Here is a 24,567-nt window from a genome sequence, read left to right as displayed (position 1 = left end):
AATGTTTTACATTCAACAGTAAATACAATAGTTTCTACATGCATAACATTTGCCAGTTTTCCATATAACAATACAACCCCCACTAGGTCCTTTATCATCCTTTTTGGACCTGTGTGTTGTTTTCTCTGGGCTGGCTTCACGGGTGGGTAACAGATGACCAGAAACACATGGCTGAGCTGAGAACGCAGTTTTATCTTTATTCATGAGCAGGCAAACAGTCCAACACCTCATCACCACACAGATCTGTCTTTCTCCTCCTGTGGCAGTGGCAGGAACTCAGGAAGTAAGTAGGGTCAGGGGCGGGGAGAAGGGAGAAGCTCGAAAAGGCAAACACTAAACCACAATCTCCCGGAGGCAGGGGGGAGTGAGAACAAACCAATATGAAGCATACCAACAATTCCCCCTTTTCTTTTTAACTAATTTACCATAGTATCAGGAGTGTGGGGTGAACAGAAACCTATATTGTACAGGCGTTTTCAAAAAAGAAACTGGCACAAACATGGAGGAACAAGTAAGCAAGCAACAAAAACCAGTGTGCTGCCAAGGGAAAGCCTTGCTCTGTGGGCAAGGCTTTATCAAGCTAAAGGACCTTTCTTGCCTCTGTGGGCTTTTTCTTGCCTCGACGGGCATTTCCTGTCTCTGGGGACATTACCTAGTAAGAAGGGAGGGGGCTATGGCCTATAGAGTCCCATGGCAGCTGGCTGCCATCAGTCTTTGAGAAACCCAGCAGCATAAAGGGACGCCACTGTAGTGTTGTGTACCAGTAAGTCTGATAGAAGTGCCAGTTCAAAGCAGATGTCCGCTGAAGAATTGCCGGGGGGTGAATTTTTGCATGAGGAAGGTGAGCCATTGGAATTCTGCTTTTCTGTAGAGAGCTTGACAGCTGCAATTCACTTACTTATGAAACAAAACTTGTAGCAGGTTAGAAGTTTACCACAATAGATAACTCGATGATTATAATTGATTTAAGTATCTTTATAAGTTTGGAAGGTCTTTTTCGTTTTATTTTAAGGTTCCTAACCAATCTAAGCACAATAATATGTGGTAAGTCAAAGAACCACTGCTAGAGCCTCAGGCATGAGAATCATTAGCATAACCATTGTGCAATCTACCGTTTCTAATTGAGAAGGTATTTGAGAGTTTTATATATCAACAACGTCTTATTTAGCCTTCTGTTACACCCATTCAAGATGGAGACACACTCTAGGTGTGCGCAGGTTTTTTTTTAGACCAACTTAGTTAAAATATATTGATTTTAAACTAATTTTTACCCCAGACTTTAAATGTAAGTTAATTTTACCTTTATGAGAATTACATTAAAAACCTTTTTCATTTAACTCTGTCTGGTAAGAATGTAGCCTTAAAGTTACATTTTTAACCTTAAAGTTAATGTTTACCAAACTTTAAACACACACATACACATGGTTTTCAATACACAAGGAGAAAAACTTTTGTTAGGAAGACATGTCATTTTAAACATGAGTTTAGATCTATATTGTCTTAGCCATTTGGGGTGTGCGTTGTCTGGCGGTGGCTTCTTGCCCAACTTCAGCTCCAGGAATTGCAAGTTATCATCACTGGATGAATCTCTGTGTATTCTAGCTCCCTGCCTTCAGAGCCAAGCTGGGGATCTCGGCCAAGGGGCCCAGACCTGGCAGGGAGCCTGTGGTCTTCATAGCAGGAGGGCGGGCGGGCCATCTGTGCAGAAGGCGCGGGCCGAGGTGCCCCAGGGTGGAGGCCAGGATAGGCTGCAGCCCTGCCCGCCATGTCTGCCGCCCTGCTCCTGGCCGCCCGAGCAGTGTGGAGGGAGCCCACGCCCAATGCCCCGCACCACGCAGTGCCGCTGGCTCCTGCGGGTGGGTGTTGGGCAGAAACCACAGTGTGGCCAAGAGAGAAATGTTCCAGAAACAGAAAAACAGTCTCATGAAGAAAGGACAGAGGCCTTTGGAAACCTCTTCACAAGCAGAAAAGCAGCCCATAGTGGATAGGTAGCCAAATCTTCACTTATCTGGGGCATGGGCAGGTCAGGCCCCACGTTGTAGCGCCATATGTTGTTTTCTCTGGGCTGGCTTCACGTGCGGGGAACAGATGACCAGAAACACATGGCTGAGCTGAGAACACAGTTTTATCTTTATTCAAGAGCAGGCAGTCCAACACCTCATCACCACACACATCTGTCCTGCCTCTTTCTCCTCCTGTGGCAGGCAGGAACTCAGGAAGTACGTGGGGTCAGGGGCGGGGAGAAGGGAGAAGCTCGAAAAGGCAAAGACTAAACCACAATCTCCCGGAGGTGGGGGGGGGAGTGAGAACAAACCAATATGAAGCGTACCAACACTGTGCTTCCCCCTACATCCCCCCCCCCCCAAACCTCAGAGTCTTTTACTTTGGTGCAATTTGCCAATTCCAGTTCAGGTACTGCTTGTATTTTCTCTTCTGATCTTGTTTTTCAACTTCTGCTTGAGAGTGAGATCATCCCATATTCATCCTTCTGTTTCTGACTTATTTCACTTAACATGAATTTTCCAAGGTCCATTCAAGAAAACGGTGAAGTCACCATTTTTTATAGCTGAGTAGCATTCCATTGTGTATATAGACCACAACTTGTCCAGCAACTCATCTGTTGTTGGACACCTGGTTGATTCCCAGGTGTCCAACAACAACAGATGAGTGGCTGAGAAAGCTGTGGTCTGTATACACAATGGAATACTACTCAGCTATTAAAAATGGTGAATTCACCTTATTCACCTCATCTTGGATGGAGATTGAAGGAATCATGTTAAGTGAAATTAAGTCAGAAGCAAAAGGATGGCTATTGAATGATCTCACTCACAGATAGAAGTTAAAAAACAAGGTCAGAAGGGAAAACACTAAGCAGAACTTGAACTGAAGTTGGTGTATTGAACCAAAGTAAAAGACTCTGGGGTGGGGGAGGGGTCAGGTCCTGGAACCTGATGGCAGAGGAGGATCTAGTGGGGGCTGAATTATTATGTGGAAACTGGGAAATGTTACCCATGTACAAACGATTGCATTTTATTATCAACTGTAAACTATTAATTCTCCAAAAATAAAAATTAAGAAGATGTTTTTCTCTTCCAAGTGCCTGAAATCAGTTCCTTGCACCCTGTAATATGTGTCTTCTTTCAAATGCCCCACCTCCTGGCCCAGATGCCAAATATCTTATGACATCCGAGGAAGGGATGGACATTTGGACCCTCAGAACTAACTCCCTTCCAGAATTAATTCTTGATCTACAATTACATATCCCCTCCTGGAATTTATCCCCTATGGAATAGATGCTGAGGTGCCAGTTGGTGGTGCCCTTGGTTGAGTGCACATGTTACAATGCATGCAAAGACCCGGGTTCAAGCCCCTGGTCCCCAACTGCAGGGGGGAAGCTTTATGAGTGGTGAAGCAGGTCTGCAGGGGTCTCTCTTCCTCTCTGTATCCCCCTGCCCTCTTGATTTCTGACTGTCTTTATCCAATAAATAAATTAAGGTAATACAAATATTTTAAAAATGAAAGAGGTGTTGAGGGTCTTCTGTCACAGGACAGAGACCGTGTTGCTTTAAATACCTGCCCATTGGGTGGACGTCTGTCTGGTGGGTGCCAGCCTGGGGGTCACTTTCTCAGAAGCATCTGGAGGCAATGCCATCATTCTCTAGAAAGCATTTCTCCCAAGCCACTGATGCAGAGTTCTAGGAAAGAAGTGGAGAATGGATATGTCCACAAAATGTTTAAATGCATTTACACAGTTTAAAACCGTTTTGGTTAAGAACAGAAGGGGAAACACAAAGCAGAACGTGCCCTGGGTTTGGTGTCCTGCGCCAAAGTGAAGGACTCTGAGGTGGGGTGGAGGGGTCAGGCTTTGTAATAGGCTGGCAGAGGAGGATCTAGGTGGGGGTTTGCAGTTTCATGTGGAAAACTGAGAAATGTCCTGTAAACCATTAATCTCTTAATAAAGAAAAGAAAAAAAGAAAACAGACAAGAAGGCATGGTTTTCTTTTTGCAAATAGGGTGATGTTTTCATACCCTAGTGCATGACTCTTGGAGTTATTTTTCAAGTTATGTATGCAATTCAAATAAATAACATATACATTAAATAATAATAATACCATTTTAATGAGATAGAGACCAGAACACCCTCACCTCTTTTCTCTGCTGTAGCTATTTGGACTGTAAGAGGCAGAGGGAGCAGCTAGCTGGGGCTGCCCCGGCTTCCTTCCCATGGGTTTACACACTGAGCTCTCCAGAAGAGGAGCATTTATAGGGAGAAAGTGGGGACAGAGAAGCAGGAGGAAGTACAAGCCATGCAGGCATGTGGATCTTGAGAGAGAGACAGGGAGGCTGCAGCACCATGGTCTCCCCAGCTTTCTAGTCCTTTCTGGGGAAGGCAGGACTCTCAGGGGATAGAAAGAGAGAGAGAGAGAAAGAAAGAGATAGAGAGAAAGAAATATATATATATATATATATATATATATATATATATATATAGAGAGAGAGAGAGAGAGAGAGAGAGAGAGAGAGAGAGATATCCTATCCCCGGTCCCCCTTTCTAGTCCCTTCTAGGGAAGGCAGTACCCTCAGGAGATGGAGAGAGTGAGAGAAAGAGAGAGAGATAGAGAGAGAGAGAGAGAGACAGGAGGCCCCAGCACATGGTCTCCCCAGCTTTCTAGTTCTTTCTGGGGGAAGGCAAGACTCTCAGGGTATAGAGAGAGAGAAAGAGAGAGAGAGAGAGAGACATCCCCAACAGCAGTGCAGGAGGCTCCTTTGTCCTCACAGCCTCTACAGCATGTGATGTTACTGTTTTTGATGTGTTGTTTTGTGGCGGCGGGACGCGGAGGAGAGAGAATCCAAGCGGAGAGGGAACGCAATCCTTTATTCGCGCAGGCACCTCAGGGTTGGGTCAGAGCGCAGTGGTTCAGGCCACGTGGAGCTAGCCAAAAATGGCTGTCCCCCACTACGTGCACCACCCTTCCATCACTCAGGTAAAAAACTGGGAGAGAGAGAGAGAGAGAGAGGGGGGGGGGGGGAAGGAAGGCTTTATAGGGCAACAACCAGGAGTGACGTGTCGGGACAGGATTGGTTGAAAAAGGCACTGTGAGAATATCTTGGGAAGTGGCAAAGCCTGAGGGGACAGCCTGGGAAAGGCACTTGAGAATACCATATAACTCTCCTGGGAAATGGCAGAACCCGAGGGGACAGCCTGGCAGATGTGACTGCATCTGTATAATTCCCCAGCACTGATGTGTGACATTCTCACAGGAGTGGAGTGGCCTCTTGTTGTCTTTATTTGCATTTCTCTGACAGTCACATATACACACTGGGAGCCCAGAGCACTGCCACAGGGCCAATTCACCTGCCCTATATACACCATAGAATACTACTCAGCTATAAAAAATGCTGTCGTCAGCTTCTTCACCTCGTCTTGGATGGAGCTTGAAGGAATCATGTGAAGTGAGAGAAGACAGAAAGAAAGAGAAGAGGGACTATGGGTTGACCTCAGTTATGGGCAGAGGTTAAGAAACAGAAACAAAAAATGGAAACATGAACTAAAACATGGGCTGGGTTAGTGGATTGCACCAAACCAAAGGGGTCTGGGGAGGAGGACAGGGAGAGGGGTGGGGTGGGGGACATGGTCAGGTTGGGGTTCATGGTGGTGGACCCAAGCGGGTGGTGAGGATGTGCTGCAGGCTCCTGTCTCTCGGTGAGATGAGTGCTTGTGCCAGGCGCCAGCAGCTGCACTGCAAACCATTAGCCTAATAAAAGAGGGCAAAGTCGTTAATATGAAAGGAGAGGGACACGGATTAACATGGCAGTTTCTAGAAATGACAAAGATGTGGGGACTCTATGAAATCAGTATTTCTAGCTTCTCTAAAATTAAACTGAATGATATAAAATAAAGATAGAAAACTGTTAAAGGAAGGGGGCAACATCTGTCCCCCATTCTGAAGAAGAATTGATGGAAAAGCATGATTATCCAGGTAAATTAAACTTTATTTAAAAAAACAACCTTATACATGTTAAGCAATGAGGGAGAGAGAGAGAGAAAGAGGGAGAGAGAGAGAGAGAAAGAGAGAGAGAAGGGGGAGAGAGGGGGGGAGAGAGAGGAGAGAGAGGGGGGAGGGAGTGGAGAGAGAGAGGGAGGGAGAGAGAGAGAGAGACTTACATCCTATTGGTCACATGGTAATACAGGAAAGAGAATGAGCCCCCAAAGGTTCAGCCTTTTAAAACCAAGGCCTCGCCCACACCTGAAACCACTCCTGTTTTGTGGGTGGCACCTTCTCCCTCAACACTACCAGGAGATTTTAATACATTACATTAAAAAAATGACCACGAGCGCACAAAAAGAGGAGAGGGTAAGTGGAAGTGCTCTCTTGTCACCTTTTTAAAAAGTATTTTAATTGACAAGATGCTCTGTGAACTTAAGATTGAGAATAATAGGTCAAGGAGAGCTATTTTAGTAAAAAACTATTATAAAGTAAAGTAAAAATTCCAGGGCCAGGGGAACGTGGCCCTGGTTGAGCACACATGTTACCAGAGGCAAGACCTGAGTTCAAGCCCCCACTCTGCATGTGCAGGGGTCCTTCAAGAGTGTGGACAGGTGAAGCAGGGCTGCAGGTGTCTCTCTTTCTCTCATAACTTCTTTCTTTCTTTCTTTCTTTCTTTCTTTCTTTCTTTCTTTCTTTCTTTCTTTCTTTTTTGTGTCTTTTTTTCATTTATTTTTTATTTAAGAAAGGATAAATTAACAAACCATAGGGTAGGAGGGGTCCAACTCCACACAATTCCCACCACTCAATCTCCATATCTCATCCCCTCCCATGATAGCTTTCCCATTCTCTATCCCTCTGGGAGCATGGACCCAGGGTTGATGTGGGGTGCAGAAGGTGGAAGGTCTGGCTTCTGTAATTGCTTCCCCGCTGAACATGGGCGTTGACTGGTCGGTCCATACTCCCAGTCTGCCTCTCTCTTTCCCTAGTAGGGTGGGTCTCTGGGGAAGCAGAGCTCCAGGACACACTGGTGGTATCTTCAGTCCAGGGAAGCCTGGACGGCATCCTGATGGCATCTGGAACCTGGTGGCTGAAAAAAGACTTAACATACAAAGCCAAACAAATTGTTGAGCAATCATGGACCCAAAGATTGGAATAGTGGAGATGAAGTGTTGGGGGGTACTCATTGCAAACTCTAGTGTACTTCTGCTTTCAGGTATATATTTTGCAGTAGTTTATGGATACGTGTGAACATATGCTCTCTCTCACAGAAACTGGTGTATATCTAGGTTTTGGGACTTTGTTAGAAAGTGATCCAGCTGTGATGGAATTAGAGTATACTATGAAAGGAAATGTCTCACCCGAGTAATGAAGCTGAAGGGTTGTCATTCCACATATGAAGTCTCTGGACACAGTCTGAGCTGAAGCATGTTGAGGTGGCAATCGTTGTGTTGATTAGGTTGCCATCAGCAGATGCAATATTATTTGATATGGATTGGGAGAGGCATGCGGGAAAGTGTGCCCTATCTTAAGGTTCCAGGACTGGGGGAAGTAGAGGCTCTATAGTGGAAATGTGAGGTTCCTGCTGTCTTAGGGTTCAAAAAGACAATGGATAGTTATTGTTATCATCACATTAATTGGTAATTGGGTTAACTTTGAAAAGTCCCTTTGTTAGGGTTTGCTGTATAGTACCCAGTATCTTGTAAATAGCTGTGCCACTGGTTGCCTCTGATCTACTTGGAATAGGCTTTTGAGAGAGTCCGCATATCAAATACACAGCCTACATATTAAGAAGACTCAGTCTGTGTTTTAAAAACTTCAAGACAACCCAGGTGCCCAACAACAGATGAGTGGTTGAGAAAGCTGTGGTATATATACACAATGGAATACTATACAGCTATCAAGAACAATGAATCCACCTTCTCTGACCCATCTTGGAGAGATCTAGAAGGAATTATGTTAAGTGAGCTAAGTCAGAAAGATAAAGATGAGTATGGAATGATCCCACTCATCAACAGAAGCTGAGAAAGAAGATTTTAAAGGGAAACTAAAAGCAGAATCTGACTAAATTGAAAGTAGGGCATCAAAGTAAAAACCCTGTGGTGAGGGGTAGACATGCAGCTTCCTGGGCTGGTGGGTGGGATGGGACAGTCTTTTCATGGTGGGAATGGTGTTTATGTACACTCCTAGTAAAGTGTAGTCATATAAATCACTAGTTAATTAATATGAGAGGGGGGAAATTAATTGTATGTCTTTCTTTCTTTCTCTCTTTCTTTCTTTCTCTCTTTCTTTCTTTTTCTCTTTCCCTTCAAGGTTATTGCTGGAGCTTGGTGCTTGTACCGTGAATCCTCTGCTACTGGAGGCTATTTTTCCCTTTTGTTTCCCTTGTTGTTTTATCATTGTTGTGTTTATTATTATTGTTGTTATTGCTGTCATTGTTGGATAAGACAGAAAGAACTGGAGAGAGGAGGGGAAGACAGAAAGGGGGAGAGAAAGACACCTGCAGACCTGCTTCACCACCTGTGAAGCGACTCCCCTGCAGGTGGGGAGCCAGGGGCTTGAACCAGGATCCTCACGCTGGTCCTTGTGCTTCATGCTATTGTGCTTAACCCGCTACGCTATTGGCTGACCCCTCTCATTCTTTCCACCTCTCCTTCCCTTCTCAATTTTTCCCCTGTTCTATCAAATAAGATAAAATGATTTGCAGATGGTCCAAGTTATTGTCTGGGGAGATAATGTCATGGCTGGAAAGAGGACCAGAAAGCTGGATCAGGTGGAGCAAAGTGCAAGGACCGATGTAAGGATCCAAGTTCGAGCCCCCAGCTCCCCACCTGCAGAGGAGTCTTTTCCCAGGCGGTGAAGCAGGTCTGTAGGTGTCTGTCTTTCTCTCCCCCTCTCTGTCTTCTCCTCCTCTCTCCATTTCTCTCTGTCCTATCCAACAACAATGACATCAATAACAATAGCAACAACAAGGCAACAAAAGGGTAAATAAATATAAACAAAATAAAATAAAATAAAAGTTAAAAAATAAGCTGGATCAGGGAAGAAAAGTATCTCCCAAATATGGGAAAGGGATATAAATGTTGTTGACTGTAAACCCCATCGATTTGATGGGATGTGGGCCCATATTCAGCTTAGGAGCCTGTGTGACCTCTGCATCCCTGTAGATCTGAGCTCACATTCTGTGGTCACGAGTAGGAATGTTCCAGCTGCCCCAATATCGACCCATCTTCCTCAGGTATAGCACAGAGTATGTTGTCCAGCCTCCCTTCTGAGCATGGAACATTCTCTACCATGGTTGATCCACATTTAGGGCAAGGTCCCATGGGGTTCACAAAGGGGTCTGTTTTGTTGTTCCTGATAGAGATGACCAATAACAATGGCTAGAGGGGTTTATTCAAGGTCTAGGCCCATCAAGTCTGTGACAGAATACAAACCCTATTTATTCAAATCAAACACTAACATTATTTATAAAATAAATGATTCTATACAGACTTTCAGGTATGAAGATAAAATATATGGTTCTGATTCTTTTTTATCATGGATTAATGATGTACTGAGAAATTTTACACATATGCTATCAATTATATTACTGTTGACTGTACCATCAATTCCCCCAATAAAAAAACTCCTTAGTTAAAAAAAAAGCTATAATGAAAAAAGAAAGAAAACATGACCTCTGGGGAACCCCAATAGAACCCCACTAGATCCCAGAGGCCTAATTTGGCACACCATGGAATTTCCTCAGGGCCGCCATTAATCTGTGAGGTATAACCAACAGTAAACGGCAGGAGACAGCGCACACCCAGAAGACTAAATACAGCAGATAACAAACGTGGTACAATATATAAAATAAGAGCACGAGGACTTTGCAAATCAACTGCAGACAGAACAAAACACACGCTGCGGTCTGCACCAGGGCTCTCTGTAGGCAGCTTGCTCCTGACATGCGTCTTCTCTGAGTCTCCATGTACTGGCTGAGACTGGCCTCGAACCCCTCCGGTGGCCCATCTTTGGACCCCGCCACCAGGCTGTACAGCTGGTTGGTATAAGGCTCCCCGCCCTTCTCTGTCACCAGCCTCTGGATCATGTCCATGAGCTCTGCCACCTGGCCCTCTCTTTCTCTCCCCGTGGCTCTGTTATTGAAGGCACAGACACGGCCCCCACAGGCTGCCACCAGGGCGCTCAGGGCTCTGTTGTCTGAGTGTCGGATGTAGTCCGTGAAGGAGCCTCCCCCCAGGTCTTCCTTGTGGGTGAAGAGGAGGATGGTGTGTGCCAGGGCGTCCTCCCCGAAGATCTCCATGACCCTCTGTGCGGCCTGCTGGTCCTGGCTGGTGAACCTGCCCAGCTGGGCCACCAGGAGCAGCACATGGGGCCCTGGCGCCGAGAGCTCATAGCACCTCTGCACCTCTGTGTGCGGGAGCTCTGAGCGGTCCTGTGCAGAAAACACACCTGGGGTGTCCACGATGGCCACCTCTCTCCCTGCCCAGCTGCCCAGGCTCCATCTGCAGGTCTTGGTGACACTCTGGGTGCTCAGCATGGACTCAAACTCTCTCCTCGCCAGGATGCTGTTTCCGGTGGCACTTTTTCCTGTTCCAGATTTGCCCACCAGAATGATTCTCAGCTCGGACGCTCTGGTGTGTGGGGTCTTCCTGAACTGACCTGTTAATGCAAGGTTCCTCTTGTTATTAAATACCACTTATGTTAAGTGTATTTTTCTTTAAATTTAAAAAATATCTTTATTTATTTATTGGACAGAGATAGTCAGAAGTCAAGAGCAAAGGGTAATATATATATTATTGGTATGCTTCTAGTTCTGCTTCTGGGATCCCTTCTGTTACATTGCTTGACGTTGTGGTCTATTTACATGGTCATTCTGTTACATTGGTTTGGTCTCACTCCCCCTGCCTCTGGGAGATTTTGGTTTAGTCCTTGCCATTTCGCTTCTCTCTTCTCCCTGCCCCCTATCCTATGTACTTCCTTGGTTCCTGACGCTGCTGCTGGAGAAGTATGCAAGACAGAATTGGGTTGTGATTAGATTAGATTAGTTTTTGAACTGTTTGTTTGTGAATAAAGAAATACTGCTTCTCTGCTCAGCCCTGTGTCCCTGGTCGTCTGTCTCCCGCTGTGAAGCTAGCCCAGCATACTGGCGCCCTGAACTTTGACTGACATATGGCGCCACAGCATGGGACCTGACCTGCACATCACCCAGATAAGTGAAGACGTTTGGCTACCTATCCACTATGGGCTGCTTTTCTACTTATGAAGAGGTTTCCAAAGGCCTCTGCCCTTTCTTCATGACACAGTTTATCTGTTTCTGGAACATTTCGCTCTGGACCATACTCTGGTTTCCACCCGCCCCCGCCTGCAGGAGCCTGCTCGAGCCTGCTCGCCACCTTGGGGCATTGGGCGCGTGCTCCCTCCACGCTGCTCGGCCGCCGGGAGCAGGGCAGCGGGCATGGCGGGCAGAGCTGAAGCCCATCCTGTCCCCCGCCCCGGGGTGCCTCAGCCCGTGCAGAAGGCCGGCCCGCCTGCCCCCCTGCTATGAAGTCTGGGCAGATCCTGGACTACCCAGAGACTGCGGGCTCCCTGCCGGGACTGGGACCCCTGGCCAAGATCCCCAGCTCTGCTCTGACTGCAGAGAAGCTAGAATACGCAGACATCCGTGCAGTGATTGCAACCCTGAAATTCCTGGAGGTGAAGTTGGGTAAGAGGCCTCCTCTGGACAACACCCCCCCCAAACAACTAAGACAGTACAGATCTAAATTCGTGTTTAAAATGACATGTCTTTGTAACAAAAGTTTTTCTCCTTGTGTACTGAAGACCATGTGTATCTGTGTTTAAAGTTTGGTAAACATTAACTTTAAGGTTAAAAATGTAACTTTGAGGCTACATTCTTACCAGGCAAAGTTAAATGAAAAAGGTTTTCAACATAATTCTCATAAAGGTAAAATTAACTTACATTTAAAGTCTGAGGTGAAAATTAGTTAAAAATCAATATATTTTAACTAACTTGGTCTAAAAAACCTGCACACACCTAGGGTGTGTCTCCATCTTATACGGGTGTAACAAAAGGTTAAATAAGACGTTATTGATATGTAAAGCTCTCAAATACCTTCTCATTTAGAGGTAGAACCAGCCCAGGTGTAAGATAGATTGCACAATGGTTATGCTTATGATTCTCATGCCTGAGGCTCTAACAATGGTTCTTTGCCTTACCACATTTTACTGTGCTTAAATTTGTTAAAGAGCCTTAAAATAAAATGAGTAAGACCTTCCAAATTTATAAAGATACTTAAACCAATTATAATCATCGAGTTATCAATTATAGTAAACTTTTAACTTGTTACAAGTTTTTTTTTTTTCACAAGTAATTAAATTGCAGCTGTCAAGTTCTCTACAGAAAAGCGAAATTCCAGTGGCTGGCCTTCCTCATGCAACGTTTCACCCCCCTGGCATTTATTCCGTGGTCATCTGCTTTGAACTGGCACTTCTATCAGAGTTACTGGTACACAACTTTATAGCAGCTTCCCTTTATGCTGCTGGGTTTCTCAAAGACTGACTGCAGCCAGCTGCCTTGGAACTCTATAGGCAATACCCCCCTCCTTGCTAGGTAATGCCCACAGAGGCAGGAAACGCCCATGGAGGCAAGAAATGCCCCTGAGGCAAGAGAAGCCCACAGAGGCAGAAAATGTCCTTTAGCTTGATAAAGATTTGCCCACAGAGATAAGAAACGCCTCCCTCAGGGCTTCCCTTGGCATCACACTGGTTCTTGTTGCTCGCTTACTTGTTCCTCCATGTTTGTGCCAGTTTTTTTTTAAAATGCCTGTATGATAATGGTTTCTGTTCACCCCACACTCCTGATACTATAGTCAATTAGTTAAAAAGAAAAGGGAGAATTGTTGGTATGCTTCTAGTTCTGCCTCTGGGATCCCTTCTGTTACATTGCTTGACATTGTGGTCTATTTACATGGTCATTCTGTTACATTGGTTTGGTCTCACAACTCCTGCCTCTGGGAGATTTTGGTTTAGTCCTTGCCATTTCACGCTTCTCTCTTCTCCCCGCCCCCTATCCTACATACTTCCTTGGTTCCTGACACTGCTGCCAGAGGAGAAGGATGCAAGACAGAATTGAGTTGTTGATTAGATTAGATTAGGTTTTGAACTGTTTGCTTGTGAATAAAGAAATACTGCTTCTCCACTTAGCCATGTGTCCCTGGTTGTCTGTCTCCCACCATGAAGCTAGCCCTGGCACCCTGAACTTTGACTATATATATATATATATATATATATACAGAGAGAGAGAGAGAGAGAGAGAGAGAGAGATTCACATGACACAGAACTAGAAGCCTGGGCACCACACCAGCACCTGTCTTGCTAAGAACTGAACTGGGAGCTGTAGGTCTGTGAATCCAGCGTCCTCCTAGTGACACCATTCCCTCCACCTCCCCCACTAGGGAACATTCTCTGAAGACAGGAGGTATGGAACTGGCGGTGGGTTCCACTCCCAGCTGGAGTTGGTTTCTCTGCTCTCATCTGCTCTCATCTGCTCTCATCCTTACCCCCCAGTGCCATCACCCAGCCAGAGAAGGACCAGACTGAGTAGAGGAAGCCAATTCCAGGGATGAGGGCATGTCTATGTCTATGTTATCTTTGTTCTGAGAGGCTAAAGTGGGATTTGCAAGAAACAGAACAGGACTTGCTCACTGAAGAAGACAAGGTGTGGTCTTTATTCATTTTGCTTCATTACTGTTCCTGGGGCAGAGACAGACACCAACAAAACAAAAGTCATGTTTTCATTCTGAAACCACAGAGGACCCTGAGTTTCCAGATCATCTTTCTTTTTCTAAAATACTTTTTATTAGTGATTGAATATTGATTCAAAAAATTATAATATTACAGGGCTACCGCTCTGCACTGCTCCCACCACCAGAGTTCTGCATCCCCAGTTGCTCCACTGGAAGCTACAGCAGTTCTCTCAAGGTTTTAGATAGGGGTTAATTATTATTATTATTATTTTACAATATCAGACTATATTTGTATATATTTATCCATTTTTTAAAAGGACCCATCTTTCTCGTCCTTTCTAAGTCACACATACACTTATTACTACATCTAAGTTTCCCTCCTTTTTCCCTCTTCTCTCTTTGGGTCCTGATGGAGTTGGAGTTCAGAGCCCTTTGGTCAACTGCCATTAACATTTCTCGCCCTCTGGGAGTATGGACCAAATTCTTTTGGGGGTACAGAAGGTGGGAGTTTGACTTCTGTAATTGCTTCTTGGCTGGACATGGGCATTGGCAAGTGGATTCATCCCCCAGCCTGTTTCTATTTTTCCCTAGTGGGACAAAGCTTCCAGAGCACTTTTAGAACCAAGATTCATTTGTTTGTAATTATCTAATGTGGAGAATATAAAGAAAGTGACATAGTCTGGTTTTCAGAGAGCCCCAAGGATAACCCTGGAGGCAAAAGAAAAAAATTGCACATCACTCTTTTGTTTGCCTACACCACTTAGTATGAGTGGAGTTTAATCATTTTCCAGATGCTAGCCCATAGTCTATTTATGTACTGATAGCTGTGCTACATATGGGTCACCCCTTGTTAAATTATCTTGCTAATAATTTTCATGGTGATTTAGAGGAATACTTCAGGGATGAAAATTATGGAATTGCCTCTTCTGTAATTGTAAGTAAAGTTTACTTTTTAGGATCTAAAAGAGTGTTAAATGCTCACAGGGTCAGGAGACCTCCTTAATTTTTTCCTGAATTGTAGCAAGACTTGTGTTTTCATTAATTAAGATGGAACTGAAATGGCAAAAAAGCAAATCTGCCAGGGGTATGCTTGGGTATGTTTGAGGCTCATGTTCAAATATTCCCAGAACAGCAGCAGATGGTAGTAAAGAGGCTTTCATGCTGTCAACTCTCTCTCTCTCTCTCTCTCCATTTCTTTCTATCCTTATCTGAAAGAAAATAATTCATACATAAAAATTAAAAGAGATATGGAAATGGAGAGGGAGGGAGACCTCTAACCTGAAATATCTTGATGAAAGTGATCCGTGTTCTGCTCTAGTCAGAGTCAATGGGAAAGCACAAAAGATTTGCAGAGATGCAGAAAGAAACTTAGGAATATGAGAGGCAGGCAGTCCTTGTGACTTCTTCCATTGTAGCCAAGTGTCAGGAAATTGTGAGGATGTGCTTGAGCTTGGCAGGGCTTGACTTGAGGGGACATCCATCCTGTCATCTTATCAGATTCCCTGCCTCACAAAACACCCTGCATTCCTGATACTATGGCTTGCTCCTTTATTATCTACATAATCATTGTTTTGCCTGAAAGATCCCTACCCTTTGATCTATCTTCTTTCTACCATCAAGACCCTGCCTGCCTGCAGGATATTATTAATCCTACCAGTTAAAACACTAGCAACAGTTGCTACCTTTCCTGCCCCTTTTGCCTTTCTCCACCCCTTTACTAGCCATTTCCATTTCTGATTTGCCACTTCCGGGTAAAAGCCTTGGCTCTCTGATCAATAAAGAATTGTATTATTGCCTTGTCACCATGAGCTTGGTTCCTGGGTCATCTCTCTCCTGTGTTGCTAAGTGAGTAGCAGCTCAGGCTAGCTCTGGTTGAGTTCTCTCCAACCCAGAGAGTACACACCCAGGAAAGGCTAGCCCCATGCTAGCCCGGCAGCCCACTGTGAAGACTCTATGACAGAAAGAAGAAAACCGGGAGTCAGGCTGTAGCACAGTGGGTTAAGCGCAGGTGGCGCAAAGCACAAGGACCGGCATAAGGATCCCGGTTCAAACCCCAGCCCCCCACCTGCAGGGGAGTGGCTTCACAGGCAATGAAGCAGGTCTGCAGGTGTCTATCTTTCTCTCCTCCTCTCTGTCTTCCCTTCCTCTCTTCATTTCTCTCTGTCCTATCCAACAACGACAACAACAATAACAACTACAACAATAAAACAACAAGGGCAACGAAAGGGAATAAATAAAATAAAATAAAAAAGAAAGAAGAAAACCATTTTCTGGACGAGGTGTGGACATCATGTGTTTGTCTGATCTATACAGATCACTTTTATTTTCTCAAGTTTCACAGAATAAAGTAAAGGCTCATTTAATGTCATCACTTTAAAATACTATAATAGAGAAATAGCAGAGTACATTCCGCTACTAACTTAAAATGATTGAAGAGAGTTTGGTGATTATTTACCTAAGTATTTTATTTGTAAGGGAGAAAGAGAGAGGGGGAGAGGGAGGGGGAGACGGAGGAGGAGAGGGAGAGGGAGAGGGAGGGAGGGAGGGGAGAGTGAGAGAGAGAGAGAGAGAGAGAGAGAGAGGGAGAATAGCTCTGGAGATTTATTCAGGGTGGTTGGGCACTGGGCTTGCCCTGGGTCACTCACCCAGCAAAACAAACTGTACACAATTGAGTTGGCTCAATGTTCTTCCTGCTAAGTGTTTTATTATGGAAGACAGTCTTGCTGAGGTCAGACATGACAGGAAGTACTTGGGGGAATACAGACACTGCTGCACCACACCAGAACACAGGTGTGCCTGAAGGGAGGAAATTGTACAGGAAATGGGAATGGTGACAGGTATGGGTGTGGCCCCAAATTCCTCCCAGTACAGTCTGACTTGGGGTGGTCAAATGGTCATTTGATTCCCTACTGTTTCATTACTTCTATCTATTGTAGGAAAATAAAGATGACACTGACTTCATTACAGTAGTAAATCAAAGTAGATCAAACTGTATGGAATATATAATGGACAGAGCAGGTGAAGGGTCCAGGTGGTGACGCACCTGGTTAAGTTCACACATTACAATGCACACGGCCCCATGTTTAAACCCCTGGTCCCCATCTGGAGGGGGAAACCCTCATAAGTAGTGAAGCATGTCTGCAGATGTCTCTCTGTCTCTCTCTTCCTCCCCTCTCAATTTATCTCTATCTCTACCCAATAAATAAATGAAAATATTCTTTAAAAAAAGAAAAACTAGATGAAAGAAGTGCCTACAAAAATATACATCATAAAGTAAATGCTCAGTGATCCTAAAAATCCCAAGGACTCTAGAATTATCCCACTGGATATGGAAAGAATGAAAACTAATGTTCCTCCCGTGAAGCCGATATAATATTGCTCTGAATAATTGGTAACGGTTATCCCAGAAAGAAAAACAACAAGAGTTGAACACATTAAATTCTATTAAAACTCGATAAAATCTAATATCAGCAATGAAAAATCAGTCATCAAGATCAAGTGATATTTATTCTGGAAAAGTAGAGGTGAGGGCAGGTACAGTAAGAAGGCAATGTTCAGAATGATTTTGCCAGATCCCTGGAAGCCCTCCCCCTGCATCAGTGTGGTTCACACAGAGACGCAGCGGGGCCCTCCCTCAACTCCACTGATTCCCTTTTCCTCCGGCCTTACCTCTTGCAGAATCCATGTGATTTCAAAAGGTTCTTTCTGGGAAAGCTGCCTGAACTAATTCCTTCCGATGGAGAAAAATGGTTTTTCTGGCTCTGACGTCTCTGTGTTGGAAACTTTGTCCTCTCTGTGTTCAGAGAATAGCAAATTCACGGTGGGCAGGTCCAGTGAAGATATGACTGTCAAAGAAAACAGAAGGAGACTTCCAGTCGTCTGGTCTGTACTTGACCTTTGCTCTGCTGGGACACAGGCCCTGGGCTGGTTCTGGCTTCTTTACAGCACGATGGCCCCTGGCAGTGGGTTGGACTGTCCGGCTCAGTGTAGGGAGTGTGATGGCTTTCGCTTCAGATCCACCCCACTTCTGTGACCTCCGCTGTCCTGTGTTCACAGCACTGTTATTGACTTTATTTTTCCTGATTTTGTTAGTGGTTTAGCATTGCTTTACACAGCTATCAGATTTCTGGAGTATATGCATACTCTGACCCCCCCCAAAATTCGGTTCCACTATAACCATCTTAGTTCTATTTTTAGCTTTTACTTCTTTTTTCTTAAATTATCTTTATTTATTTATTGGATAGAGACAGCCAGACATTGAGAGGGAACAGGGAGATAGAGAGGAACAGAAAGACACCTTCAGCCTTGCTTCATCACTTGCAAAGCTTTCCCCCTGCAGGAGGGCACCGGGGGTTCGAACCCAGGTCCTTGCGCATTGTAACATGTGCGCTCAACCAGGTGCGCCACAACCCAGCCCCTTAACTTTTATTTATTTATTTTTCTTTACTGGGGGTATTAATTAGGTTTACAGTCGACAGTAAAATGCAGCAGTTGGTACACATGTAATAGTTCTGTTTTCCACATAACACTGTAACCCGTCCCCAGGTTCTCTCCCATCATCATGTTCCAGGACCTGAACAATCCCCCCCAGAGTCCTTTATGTTGGTGCAATACACCAACTCCAGTCCAAGTTCTGCTTTGTGCTTTCCCTTCTGTTCTGATTTCTCCACTTCTGTCTATGAGTGGGATCAGCCCATCCTCATCCTTCTCTTTCTGGCTGATCTCACTTGACATGATGCATATGTCACCACCAACCACTGCGAAAAGTTCTGTTCCCCAACTGTCCCCCATAACCATCTTTCTCCTCCTTCCCCTCGTTCTTCTTCTTCTTCTGGTCTGAAGCACGTCAACATCACTCTTCTGCATCCCTATAAGGATCTTTTCTTTAAATTTTAATTTATTAAATTTGATAGCCCAGAGAGAAATTGAGAGGGGGTAGAAATATATATATATATATATATATATATATATATATATATATATATATATATATATATGGAGAAAGAGAGAGAGAGAGAGAGACTTGCATCACTGTTTCACCATTTGTGATGCCCCCTAAACCCCTGCAGTTGAGGACTGGAACTTGAACCCAGGTCCTTATGGATAGTAGCATATACGCTTAACCAGGTGTACCACCACCCAGCCCCACCATCTTAGTTCCTACATGGTATAAAAATCAGTCTGCTTATCTTTTTTGAAGTTTGTTTGCTTTAGTTATCGATGCTCCACACATGATCGAAACCAGCTGTTGCCTTTCACCTCTTGGCTTGTTTCACTCGACATAATCACCGCCCGTTCTATCCATCTTGTTCCAAATGATACAGTGTCGCAGCTCTGCCCACAATAAGGGTGTAAGTGTACATCAGTAACACTATTTCTAGTAGCCAAGTGTGGAACAACTCCAATGCCCTGTGACAGAGGAGTGGTTAAGAAAGGGATTGCCAAAGAGGACCACTGGGGGGCCAGGCGGTGGCACACCTGGTTAATTGCACACATGATAGTGTGCAAGGATGGAGGTTCAAGCCCCTGCTTCCCATCTGCAGGGGAAAAGCTTCACAAGTGATGAAGCAAGGCTGCAAGCATCTCTCTATTTCTATCTCTACCTCCTCCTCCCCTTCATTTTCTCTCTGTCTCTATCCAAGAATAAATATATAAATAAATTTAAAAAGAAAGAAAACTGTTGCCTTGGTGTAACATTACTCATCTGCAAACAAACAAACAAACAAACAAAACCCAAGGAAGCTTGCACTTGTGTTCTCCCATAGCCTAGACCTTGAAGGAATCACATTAACTGAGATGTGAGTCAGAACAAGGAGCAACACCAGAGGGTCTCACCCATAGGGAGAGCTTAGGACACAAAGAAAGGGCAACACAGAGTGAAACAGACTCCTTATTGTCTATTGTATCAGGTACAAAGATCCTAAAGGGAGAGGCAGAAAGAGCAAGAAACCCAGTGCAGGACAGGAGAGAAAGTGGTCAAGGATGTGGTGGTTGGGTGTGCAAATTCCTGTAACAAGGATGGGTGAACTTTTGCCCCTGTGTCAACAGCTGGGCTGTAAATCATTAACCCTCTGGTAATGTGATAAGAAAAAAGTTGCATACATGTGGCAAAATCCATCTTGAAAAATCATTATCTAAGCACTGTTGAAGATCCTAGATTTCTTGATAATTATTGTTAGAATTTATTATTATATTATTTTACCTAAAGCCTCCATGTTTACAAAGCACATCTGGTGGATTGCTAACAGGTGCAGTCCTTTGTCAGAAATGACCAGGAAGGAGGCCTGCCCAGTAAGCAAGGCTTCAGGCTCTTTTGTCACTACCCTTTCCCCATTAAGGCTGAGGTGTGGAGTATCAGTAGAGTTAATTATTAGCCTACAGGTCTGCAGATAATGCAAAATGCACTTATCTATAACTCTGACCTCTGGCTCTTTCCCTGAAGGGACTGGGGTCTGTGCTCAATAGTGACTTGATATTGCTTGAGGCAGCAGAGAGTTGCACCTGACTAAGGCCATGCAGACTAAGACTATTGTCATCAAGGTTTAACACATTCTGGATGTCTCCTACAGCCTTGGAAGTCATTTGCACTTTGGCAATGGCTCCTGGATTTTGTTTTCTCTAAATGCATCTTTGATCTTCCATTTCCTTTTGATGGGATGTGATTTTTATCAATAAACACTCTGCCAGGAGTTCTGATCAGGGCAGTCATGCCAGTCTCCCATCTCCAGGGGTCTGGGTGCAGTCCCTTCAGACTCTGGAGGTAAACTCTGAAGTGACAAGTGATTCCCTCTCAACCCTGAGAGGGCCTAGAACCTCAGGGGTCCTGACACCTGGCAAAGAAGCCATAAACCATAATGAATGATTGTTAAAATGGAAAATCAATTATTAAAAATTCTGTTAATAAAAATAGAAAATGCTAGGTAGGGAGTCAGGAGGTAGGGCAGTGGGTTAAGTGCACGTGGCGCAAAGCACAAGGACCTGTGGAAGAATCTCGGTTCGAGCCCCCAGCTCCCCACCTGCAGGGGAGTTGCTTCACAGGCGGTGAAGCAGGTCTGCAGGTGTCTGTCTTTCTCTCCCCTCTCTGTCTTCCCTTCCTCTCTCCATTTCTGTCTGTCCTATCTAACAACGACAACAACAATAACTACAAAAGCAACAATAAAACAACAAGGGCAACAAAAGGGAAAATAAATAAATATTAAAAAAAGAAAATGTTAGGTAACATGAAATAAAATAATGTATAAGGACTGTGTGTGTGTGTGTATGTGTGTGTGTGTGTGTGTGTGTGTGTGTGTGTTTGGTTCTTAAAAAAGTAATTGTAAGCTGTGATTCCATCCCCTATAAATGTTTCTGTTAATGTATTTTCACTATGTCTTTTACTTAGTTAGGGGGCTTCAATTAGAACTGAAGAGACTAGAGATAATACTGAGAATTTTCAAAAAAATTTTATTTATAAAAAGGAAACATTGACAAAACCATAGGATAAGAGGGGTACAACTCTGCACAGTTCCCACCACTAGGACTCCTTATCCCATCTCCTCCCGTGACAGCTTTCCCATTCTCTATCCCTCTGGGAGCATGGACCCAGGGTCATTGTGGGATGCAGAAGGTGGAAGGTCTGGCTTCTGTAATTGCTTCCCCACTGAACATGGGTGTTGACAGGTGGATCCATACTCCCAGCCTGTCTCTCTCTTTCCCTAGTGGGGTGGGGCTCTGGGGAATCAGAGACCCAGGACACATTGGTGAAGTCGTCTGTCCAGGGAAGTCTGGTTGGCATCATGCTAGCATCAGGAACCTGGTGGTTGAAAAGAGAGTTAACATACAAAGCCAAACAGATTGTTGACCAATCATGGACCTAAAGCCTGGAATAGTGCAGATGAAGAGTCGAGGGGTCCTCCATTTTGTAGATAGCTAGTAGGCGTATTTTAGAGAAAATTTAAAATACACGTTCACAGAGGTCACAAGGAATTCATTGAGATGTAGAAGGTAAATAAAGTGACCTCACTGTGTTAAATTTTATTTTAGGTGAATACTTTTAAAACAAAATTCTTTGGGAGCAAATGTTTTACAGTACAATCTCTTAACACAGAGACACCATCACTCATCTCCCCTTGATGGGTGTCTAGGGGACATGCCAAGACCCCAGTGTCCCTTCATCCTGTCCCTCTCCCTCCTTCCCCAGAGTCCTTTGCTTTGGCACAATATTCCACACCCAGTGCAAGTGCCACCCTGTTTTCCCTAATTTTTCTCTCTCTCTCTAACATTTGATTTTGAGTTCCACCTATATGTAAGATCATTCAGTACTGGTCTCTCTCTTCCTGGCCTGTCTCACTCAACATGCTTCTTAGTTCTGACCCTGACATTGCAAAGGAGGTGTCCTATTTTTTTTAACAGCTTCATAGTACTCCATGTGGATACGTACCATGATTTCCTTAGCCACTCATCTGTCCTTGGGCATCTGGGTTGCCTCCAAGTTTGGGTCATTATAGTCTGTCCTGCCACGAACATTGGTATACAGAGGACTTTTCAGACTTCACTTTCTCCTGTCACATTGCTAGGACTAGGACTTCCAAGACTGTGTTGGGTAGTAATGGAGATGGTGGGCACCCAGACTGGTACCTGACTACAGAAGAGAAAAGTTATGTTTCTGTCCATAGAATATGCTGTTGGTCTGTTGAATACAGACTCTCTCGGTTTGAGGGATTTTCTTTCTATCATCATTATTTTAAATGTTTGATCATGTCTGGATATTGGATCTTGTTGAAGGCTTTCTCTGCATATATTGAGATAATAATCATCCTTTTTAATCCATTCAGCCATTCTGAATATTTTGACTGGTGAATTGAAGCCATTCACATTGAGGGTGATTATTCATCAATGTGGTTTGCTTATAGCCATTTTGATTTCTGTTTCAAGGTTAATTTATGTTCTTGTTGACTCTTTCCCTGTTGGTTTCAATTTGTTCCTTTACATGGGTGGTTTTCTATAATGGTCTTACCTGATGTCCATAGGTTTCCTACTTGCCTTTTGTTTAGTGGTTACTGTGTATATCGTGTCTAACTTACAATATCTACAAGAGTCTTTCTCAAGTTGGCATTGGCTCGTCAACACTGAACCATGCCACCCTAACCTCTTTTGCTCTCTCCTTTCCTGTGACTCTCCTTTCCTCTTCCTGTTGTTTCTGTAGTGTTCCTGGTTCTATTCTGACACAAACCCTCTCTTCAAATGTTGGGATCCTTTCGCTCTTTCTTTCCATTTGTGTCTCCTTTCAGTAATTCTTGCTAAGCAGGCTTGGTAGTGGCCAATTCCTCCAGTTTCTGAATGTTTGCAAAGATCTTTATTTCTCCCTTATAGCTGAAGGATAATTTGGCCTCACACATAATTCATGGCTGACCATTCTTATCTTTGAATACTTTGAATACACCTTCCACTCCCTCTTTGCCTCTAAGGTTTGCAGTGAGATTGCCGAAAGCCTGATTGTTCTGCCTCAGTATGTGACTTTCTTCTTTTCCTTGACATCCTGGACTATTTTGTCCGTGATTCTGGTTTTGGTTACTTTTACAATGAGGTTTCTTGTTGGGTGTCATTTGGATTTAAAAATTCAGGTGTGCGTTCACATTCTTAGATTTGTACATTGAGAACATTGCTTAAGTATGGAAAACGATCTGCTAAAATTCCTTTGAATATCTTTGACACAACCAGTTGCTTCTGGTCTCCCTGGTCTAAGACTATCAGTGATTTAATATTTCAAATGAATAGTCATTTTTATAAATGTATAAACAATTTAAGTCCACTGTTAAATCAGTTTTCCATTTTGAAACTTTAAGTGCTTAGATTAAAGGAATATATACTCAGAGCTAGGGTTTATGCAACAAGGAGTCTGAGACAGTCAACCTGTTTTCCCCTCTAATATTGATTAAGTAGTGATTTATAAGTCTGTAGGTTAACAGGAGTGTATATTAACACTGTTCCTACCACCAAAGGTCTGTGTCCCTACCCCACCCTGCTACACTGGAGCTATACCCTCCCCTTCCCCCAGAATGTTTTACTCTGGTGCAATACTCCAAACTTAGTGAAATGCTACTTTGCTTTGTTTTTTCCATTCCTGAATCTTATGTTTCTTGAAGTGATTTCATAATAAGTTTTCTGAACTCTTTCTTTGTCATTTTTTTCTAGAATTAAGACTGTTTGGTCATCTGGGTTTTCTGTCATTGCTGTCTGTGTACTTCCCAGTTTCACACTTACTTTTCTTTCATTGTGCCCACAGGAGGTGCTGTGTCTGAGGTGTTTGATTTCCCTGTTTATGTGTCTTGCAGGGGAAGGGCGATTTTTATCTTGAGTCACTAGGCCAGGTCAGTGTCTCTGATGTCAATATAGGGTCTCCCCACTGCTGGTTCAGTCTCTGTGGAGCAACAGCAATGGAAACTCTGCTGGGAAATTGAGCCAATGCAGTCACATCTGCCATGTTGTCCCCTCAGGCTACTGCTAGTTCCCTGGAGAGTTGGGACATTCTCGGAGTGCCTGTTCAGCCATGTTGTGCCCTCAGGACATTATCTATATCCCCACAATATCTGGAGTGCTCTGGTTACTCCTCCCCCTCCCATTCTCACGAGAGTTATCATCCTATCCTGGAGTGCTATGGTTACTCTTCCCCCTTCCCATTCTCGCGAAAGCTACTCCTATAAAAACCCTTCATTTTCCGCACCTCACTCTCTTGCCGGCGCTCCACTCTGGTGTTCAGATGCAGGAAAGGTTACTGCGTGAGGCGGCCATTTTCTCTACCTCCACGTGGCCCAACCTGCTTCTCTAACACCCAACTCTGAGGTGCCAGCGTG

General features: G+C 44.2%; 1 protein-coding gene and 1 long non-coding RNA gene across 3 annotated transcripts in view; one reads left to right on the top strand and one right to left on the bottom strand.

The window, feature by feature from the left end:
* LOC132539958 (uncharacterized) overlaps positions 1-24,567 on the top strand; it is a 417,285-nt gene that overhangs the window by 353,067 nt on the left and 39,651 nt on the right. The window lies entirely within an intron of this gene.
* On the bottom strand, positions 4,858-17,632 carry GIMAP2 (GTPase, IMAP family member 2). 2 transcript variants are annotated; one of them, XM_060196805.1, is made up of 3 exons: positions 17,405-17,632; positions 9,904-10,649; positions 4,858-5,756 (listed from the first exon to the last, which is right to left on the bottom strand). In XM_060196805.1, the coding sequence occupies exons 1-3, from the start codon at positions 17,418-17,420 to the stop codon at positions 5,649-5,651; spliced, it is 870 nt and encodes a 289-aa protein (XP_060052788.1). In that variant the 5' UTR covers positions 17,421-17,632; the 3' UTR covers positions 4,858-5,648. The 2 variants fall into 2 exon arrangements, with proteins under 2 accessions (XP_060052788.1, XP_060052787.1); XM_060196804.1 differs by lacking the exon at positions 4,858-5,756 and having other exon boundaries at positions 9,366-10,649.

Source organism: Erinaceus europaeus, chromosome 8 (assembly GCF_950295315.1).
Source record: "Erinaceus europaeus chromosome 8, mEriEur2.1, whole genome shotgun sequence".
Taxonomy (NCBI): domain Eukaryota; kingdom Metazoa; phylum Chordata; class Mammalia; order Eulipotyphla; family Erinaceidae; genus Erinaceus; species Erinaceus europaeus.
Note: the sequence above shows the minus strand (reverse complement) of the source record. Positions and strands in the feature narration are given on the sequence as shown.